General features: G+C 30.4%; 1 protein-coding gene across 1 annotated transcript in view; it reads left to right on the top strand.

Annotated features, from left to right (window-relative positions):
• Window positions 1–968: 968 nt before the first annotated feature.
• LOC106474571 (presenilin-1-like) overlaps window positions 969–8,450 on the top strand; it is a 25,739-nt gene continuing 18,257 nt past the window's right edge. Inside the window, exons 1-4 of the mRNA XM_013935259.2 lie at window positions 969–992; window positions 1,897–2,038; window positions 2,241–2,308; window positions 7,781–8,001. Coding sequence (XP_013790713.2) covers window positions 1,976–2,038; window positions 2,241–2,308; window positions 7,781–8,001 — 352 coding nt within the window. The 5' untranslated portion in view covers window positions 969–992; window positions 1,897–1,975. The remainder of the gene's footprint in view (window positions 993–1,896; window positions 2,039–2,240; window positions 2,309–7,780; window positions 8,002–8,450) is intronic.

The raw sequence follows: 8,450 nt of genomic DNA, 5'->3' as shown, positions 1-8,450 counted from the left end.
AGAATGCTTACCTGCATTGTTCATTTAATGTCATTATGTTATCTTTATTTACCTTAGGAATGACCAGGTTATATTTCTGTACTTGTTATGACCTCAGTCTCTTCTGCCCTCCAGAATCACGAGAGCATTAGTATTTGTGTTCAATGTCTGCATTATAAGATTCATATCTCAGTATTTCCATTCTAAGTGTGTATGAAATATTTGTCCAGATTGTATGAAACATGGTGTATAAACAACACACATAACACTGATCCAGTCCTAAATTCATCTTTGTGTGGTCCTCAACACTTGTGAGGGCTCAAGTTGGAAATTCTGATCACCAGAGTACTTAGGCATCTCTATAACAAATTGTAATTTATTTTATATCTGTTTATCCCATTACATCTACTTAGTGCCACCAGGCTTTGTTAGCAGTTGGACAAGGTTTTAACTGGGGTTCTACACTTTAGTCCTCCATCTTCACAGCTAAATATTTACAAATACATTTTGGATAGACTGGGGGCTGAAGTGGGACAAGCAGCTCTATGGCCTTTAGTCTTGCTCAGAGCCCCATTCCTACATCAGTTTTTTAGAGGTGTGGGCCCTGCCTCAGACCTGCATGCTTTTTTGCTTGAGGTTATGAACCAGCTGGTCTTGGTTCATTGCAACCTATATAGATAAGTGAGATTTCACATTAACCATTGTCTGAATAAGATGCTTCGAAGGATGCTCCTTTTGGTCAATAGGTCTTTAGGTGATTGTTTCAGTTGTTTAGTTATATTAACTATACCTCTTTTCTCCATCTTAATATGAAAGATTTCTGCATTTTGTTCCCTAGTTCCAGATGTTTTAACAGATCTTGATTGGTATGTTGTTGTTGTTGTTGTTTTGTTTTTTTTCCTTTGGTTTCTTCTTTATATAGGGTCTCCATATGTTAGGTTCTCCACACATTGTATCATTATTGGCAATTCATCTCTAGTATGCGTTCGACCTATATCACAGAATTTTTATGTGTTAAAAGATGTTAAAAATATTGTAATGACAGATTTTACAGTTCTTAATAATTAATTATAAGAAGTGATCTGATCAGAAAGATTCAGGAATATAAAGATTTATATCTAAATGCTCATAAAAAAAATTAACTTGTGAACATAATTTTTATCCCTCTTTTACTACATTTGCAGTCAAATTAATATCTCTATTGCAACATTACTTTTTTAAATATAGGATCCTAGGCCTAAACCATGGTCAGTTATGTTCTTAGTTAACTAACTTCGCAGGAAGTATTTGAATGCCAGGTATTAAGGTGACGTATCAGACCTTTCAATTTCAAAATAATAGAAAAGAATTCTCATGCAGACACTCAAATCTACAAGTCCACATTAGTTAAGCCTTTATTAAGTATGGCCTTGTTTGATAAAGAGATGAATTACCAATGTAACTTGTGTATATTTTTTACTCTAATTAGGGCTTAATTTTACCATACTTTTTTCCAGTTTTGCTGTCTAGACATTTCATTTTACAATTTCAGTACGTAGACTAATATCAGACTCTTGGTGCTAAGCAACCTAAGATAATATCCATTGTTAAAAGCTCAAATTAGGCAGAAGTTTGATTTTATAAGATTAATAGATAGATTGTATATAAAGATGGTATACACATGTATACATATCTTGCACTTACATACATTTATTTCTTAAATCAGTTCTTGTTTCAGTCTGTTCCTTTTTCACTCCAACTTAACAGGGATTACGTACAATGTACCTGTTTGTAATAACATACTAATGATTGTGTCACATACACCATATGAGAAACTTTCAATCAGCTAAACTAAGATTATCTGTATGTATAATATGTATATATATATATGTGTATGTGTGCAGTATAATGGTCTGATATAAATTTGTTGAATTATAGGATCTACACACCATTTACTGATCAGACAGTGGACACAGGAACCAAAGTTTGGCAGTCTTTTGCGAATGCTTTCATTTTGATGGGTGTGATAGTATGTATGACTATTCTGCTCATCCTTCTCTACAAGTTCCGCTGTTACAAGGTAAGTTGTGTGTTATTTCGTGTTGCCCCTGTCATTTTAGCTGAAACATGAATACATGCTTATAACTAATTAAGTCTGAGACTTAACAGAGTTATTGCAGTCTTTGGAAATCCATAGTGTTGTTATTTTACAAAATTATCAATTAATGCACGTTCTTTTTACAAAAGTGTGTCATTTGAAGACTCCAAACTTTTTTTTTCAGGTCATCCATGGATGGCTAATAATATCTTCACTTATGTTACTGTTCCTGTTTTCTTACATATATTTAGGGTAAGTTCTAAAATGTTTACGTGTAGAATAACCTTAAAAATATCATGCTGTGTTAAACATAGAGTATTGGTATCAGTTATGTACTGATGGTATATCAATGTAAATTAAAAATATTGTTGTATACTTTTGTCAAACTTTTTAATATTAATTTCAGTTGAGTGTTGTATATGTTTTATAAGGAATCAAACCAGACTGTATGTATTTGTGGTAAAACTTCACCTTTAGTGTTCTGGGTAACCTCACATGTAAAACATCTTGAAAAAACAGCACTAAATGTGCCAGGAAATATAAATAACATTGGAAGAAAAAACATGAATCAATTGCTATATGTTGAATTTGTAATTTTCAGTTTTGCAATGCTTCTTTACTCATTTCATCACCAGGATGCATATCAAGTACTCAAATGACTTACCAAGGCTGTCTTCTTTTACAGTCATTTGGCAAAGAGGGAACACACTGGTTAAACTGTAAACAAATAATAGCTAGAGAAACCTTTAAGTTAACATCCAGCTTCAATTCACCAACTTTAACCAATCTAAATTAAGGTTTTAATATGACTAAAAATGGATTATATCATTTTTAAGGCTCTCTTTCTCTCTATCTATCTATATATATATAAATCTGGTTATCAACTTCTCATTTTGCAATTTTAAAATATATAGTAACATTGGTTTAAATTAAAAGCATGCTTTCTTTATCTAGTTATATGTACAAAAAAAAGAGACCATAACAAACAATTATAGTACAGCTATCACACAATAATATTCAATGACAGAGGTCTGAAAGTTTGTATCGTGAACCTGTATTTGATACCATATGTTTCTTACCTTTAAAATCAAAAGTTCACCTATTTACATTCCTAAAAAAAAGTTCATTGTTTTAAGGTGATGAAATGTAAGCCCAGATTTTAACTGTTGCAGTTGAAATTTCCAAAAATAAACTATACTCTCACTTATCGTCAGAGAATAAGATAACATAAAACCATCAATTTGCTAACATATTTATTGTACACTCGTAACATGTATGTTTTTCTCCTCATTTGTTACTGATTGTGATTTACTATCAAGAGATAGTGCTAAGATTAAATAATTAAATAAAATTTGCTTTGTATCAAAGCAGAGGAACTAACCCTATTACGATGGGTCATGTGTCGAAGGCTATGTCATCACGTATGTTCACTTTCATTCAAAATTTTATTGAACTACTATTTTATGAATTTATGTCAATAAGTTTGGTATCAAATTGTAGATTATAATTCAAGTTCTAGTATTATATGTTACTCAATTTCTTAATTTAAAAGTAAATATTAAAAAACACAGCTAAATATCGATTTTTGTGTGTCACGTAGTATGTTGAATGCAGCACTGGTTCAAATTAGATGTGTGTGTGATGTCAAAATACCATTATTGGTAAGCAGGAATGTACTGAATCAGACACACTGGCCCCCTGCCCACCTCTTTCAAATTTTGGAAACTCTTTTTTATGTACACTTACTTCTATATATGACATATGAATAATCAAATGAAAGCTCAGAATGTCCCCCTAGTGGTTTTCTCAGCCATTTTGACATGTTATTTTGTTAATCTTGTTCTTTTCACACAAGATATCAAGGGGATAGGTAAGTCTTTTGAGAGCTCAAAATTTCATATTTTTTTAGACCCAAATACAGCTTAGTTACTACATTTGATAAATTATAGTGGAATTCTATGGTGCCCATATACATGTAGTAATTTAGAATTTTTTCTTTTTTGGTTATTTAAAATGTATATATATATAAAACCTAAAACTATTTTCACATCCTCCATGTGGGAAATTTCATAAGGCTAACTAACCTATGACAAACAGCAAACGAGTACAAAGGTCATAACTAGAAAAGATAATTGTTTGCTTGACTTCTTTATTTACTGTTCTATGTTTTAAGAAAAATAAGTTTAAGGCTTATTTGTAAATAGTATTAATGTATATACATGTACGATGTATAATAATTGAAATGTGACTGTATTTTACAAAATACTAGTTCACGAAAACACAGCCAAGACAGGTCATTTTGTAAATACTAAAGGTCAGTCTTATGTTATTGGATAAAATATCATGAGTGCATATGTGCCACGTCATTGTAACTTCTGTATTGTTAGCCAGACATGGTTGGAAGGTCAATATATTAAAAAAGAATAAATATATATAAATGTATAATGTTATGAGATTCAAGCTATTTAGACTAAACATTTGTGTTATAATCTGTAGTCATTCTAGAACAAAAAAAGAATAATTTAAATTTATTTCCTAATTTTTTTATGATGGTTACGAGACCGGTCAAATTGACAGACCCCATAGAGTTAGGGTAGAGAAATATAACAGAAAAAATATAATGTTTTACTGAAAACCTAATGTTTGAAATGTATTGAGGAGGTTTTAGAGATTACACAAATAATATTTAAGATTTGAGGGATGAACAATAGTTTTTCAGTTACAACATGAAAATCACTTCGCACTTGACATTTGTAATTCAGTGACATTTTTTTCCTACTATACCACATATATCAGTCAAATGTTAGCTTGTAAATTTGTGAATAAATAATTTTAACCATCAGTGTTGTAATCACCTTAGAGGTAATATTTCTGTCTTTTCACACTTTTTTTTTGTTAAAACTCATGTTCAAGATTATTGTTGTAGTTTTTTACCTGCAATTGTAAAATTTAATATTGACAAATTGTCATGGTGATATTGAAGCCTATGTTTCAGAGTTTTCTTTTCTTTTTTCTCTGTGTTTTTCTTAAAGACTAATTTGTCTTTTACACTTCATTTATGTCATTGAAAAGCCCTTAAAAATTTTTTTTGGCATAAATAATTGTTTCTTAAAAAAACTTTTTTCGACTTCTAGTAAAAATAAAATTAATGATAATTAATTGGTAAATAATAATTTATAAGCATATTGAAGTGGGTTAATTTAGGGGGAATATACTACATGTTTTGACAGAAAATTGGTCTGTCTTCTTTTGAAGAAGAAAGACAAAAATTATGTAGAAACATTTACAATGTTCCCCCAAACCACCTCATTATGTTTATAAATCGTTGTTTGTCAGTTTTTTATTATATTAGCATGACATGCTTACTTACTCAAATACAATAATATTGGTAGGGAGTTGAAAATTTATTCTTGATGTACTTGTAAGAGAATGACGAGTGAATTAAATTTAACACGTAATATCACAAAATTGACTCGAATGTTACCTATAAAAAATATAACTTTCAAGTGTTGTGTCATAAAATTCTTAAGTTGATAAGCATGATCCGATAATAGGTAATATATGGTGTTTTATGTATGACGTGTATTCAGACATTGAGTTAGCCTTATATTAACAAGTCAACTGAAGATTTGTTTCAGTGATTCCTGGCCAGAAAGATTCCGAATCAAATTAAAAGCATAATATAGTGATTTTCTGATGTTAGAAAATTAACTGTAGTATCAGTATTTTGATAGTAGTGTCCACCAAAATATGTTTAAACAATAGGTTTTGGTAGTTAACTTGTAAGGAAAATTATTTTGCATACTACACTACCTTGGTAATCTTTGTTTATACAGTTTTAATAAATTTGAAATTTGTAGGTTAAAGAAAACTTGAATACCATATATTCTGAGTTTCTAAATTAAGCTTACTCTGCAGAAACTTGAAAATCAAATTTTTGTATACTTTTTATTTGATCTTATAATTTAAAGATTTATTTCTATTATAATCAGAACTACCATTTAATGTAAACAACTCTTGCTCAGGATGTATAGTTTGTTTGCTAGCCCACTGAAAACTGTTAGGTTTTACATTTTGTCTAGCATAAGTAATAAGATTGATTTAGTATTTAGGAAACATGCTTGTTTTTATACAATAACAAAAAAATTTGCAAGAGCATTTGTACTGCGATGTTATCTTGATACCAAACTTTTCATTTCAAGATTGATGGAACGTGTGGGAGTGACTTCAACAGATATAGAGAGATTTTGTTGTGTAATTTGCTGTTGGTAACTGAAGTTAAAGAGCAGCAACATGTAATGTAATTAGTGAACCTCCCAGTTTTCTCCATTCTTGTGTAAATTTACCAGTCTTGTTTCTTTTAAGAATTATAATCATTACCTTTGTGGTCCATTTTATCTTATGCTATTACTTACTAGTGTGTTTATTGAACTAATTATAATCATTACCTTTACGGTCCATTTAAGTAATAGCATAAGATATGTAAGTAATAGCATAAGATATAATGGACCGTAAAGGTAATGATTATAATTAGTTCAATAAACACACTAGTAAGTAATAGCATAAGATATAATGGACCGTAAAGGTAATGATTATAATTAGTTCAATAAACACACTAGAAGTGTGTTTATTGAGCTAATTAAAATCATTACCTTTGTGGTCCATTATATCTTATGCTATTACTTGCTAGTGTTATTATTGAAAGAATTAAAATCATTACCTTTGTGGTCCATTATATCTTATGCTATTACTTGCTAGTATATATGTTGAGCAGGTGTGCCCTTCATCAGAATTATACATGTGGCTGTATAAACCTACTCTTGTTTTAAAAAGTTTTAAATTCTATTTCATCTCTGTATGAATAATGTTTGTTAAAGAGAGGTTTTAAATTTTTTTTGTTACATATATGTGCATGTAGCTTATTGAGAAGAATATGACCTTTGTGCTGGTGTCATATTACTCTCATCTTAGCCTGCTGTCTGTACTTAAGCCATCTTACCTCATCATACACATACTTAATACAGTTTCTGTAAATTGCTATAATAATTCTTTCTCTTTGTTTGAATGGGCCCTGTAACTTTGTAATATGTACCGAGATAGTTTTGTGTTTGACAGTTTTCTTCCATACATAATCACGGCTCCGGTAACAGTAGAAGAACTTGTTTATATCTAGATTTGATTGGTTGTGTTAATTTAACTTTAATTTCGTGGTTAACCCGACCAACACTGATTCACATTAACCACTAATGTAACCTTTTAACTCCTTGTAATGTTCACCCTCGCTACAAATTTATATATATATAATGGATTGATTACTTTATGTTGCATGTATATTCAGCACTGTGTGTTGTATATCTTCTAACCTTCAATGTTAAATAAAACACCTTTCTGGATGAGATACATCTGCAATAGAATTTTCAGCTGTATTTCCTTGTAGATAGTGAAAAGCTCCCATTTTTGACATTGAAATTTAGATATATACCTGAAGGGACAGGATTCCCCTATTGTCCTCGTCTGGTTATGGAACTGATTAGTAGGTTCTTTAACTGAATGAGAAGAATGTATACCCGATATCAGATTCTTATTCTGTGCAGTAGTTTTGAGAAAGTGAATTTGATATAATTATCCATGTGTGGATATTCTTCAATTTATTATGACATTGTTTAGTAATATTAAAATCTGAAGAATTGCTACATATAAATATTTAATTTTTTTTTTTAACAGTGAAGTCTTAAGAGCGTATAACATTCCGATGGATTATATCACTGTGGCTGTCATTATGTGGAACTTTGGAGTTGTGGGAATGATATGTATACACTGGAAGGGGCCCTTGTTGCTCCAGCAGGCCTATCTTATCTTGATATCAGCTTTAATGGCTTTGGTATTTATCAAGTACCTGCCAGATTGGACAACCTGGGTAGTTCTAGGAGTCATTTCTGTCTGGGGTATGTTGTAGTTATGTGTATGCTGGCTCAGATTAACTTGTAATGTTTGTGTGTGAATATATATATTATTTTTGTTGTTGTTGTTAGATAAATGGTAGTGAACCTAAATTTGAAATATTTTTTTCTTGTTTAATTGCTTGCCTTAATAAACAGTTTGCACACATTACTTTGTTATGCTGTTTTTATGAAAAGGTTCAAAAGGTTATTGACTAACTACTCTTTAAAAATACCAGATAATATATTTATATATTAATAGAGAGAAGTGGAAAGATTGACTCAGAACAAAATATGACTTGTTCTAACAGTGAAGTGACTCTTCAGTCTGATGTCCATTGATTTAGAAGTATTATCTGATGTTTCTTTTTTTGGGGGGGGGGGTCACACAGTATGTGATACTTAGTAGTATGTCACAAAATAACATGTTCTGTTTATGAACAAAGTGACTAACC

The sequence above is a fragment of the Limulus polyphemus genome, unplaced genomic scaffold (genome assembly GCF_000517525.1).
Source record: "Limulus polyphemus unplaced genomic scaffold, Limulus_polyphemus-2.1.2 Scaffold7376, whole genome shotgun sequence".
Lineage (NCBI taxonomy): Eukaryota > Metazoa > Arthropoda > Merostomata > Xiphosura > Limulidae > Limulus > Limulus polyphemus.
The sequence above is the reverse complement of the archived record's forward strand: the minus strand, read 5'-3'. Positions and strand labels throughout refer to the sequence as shown.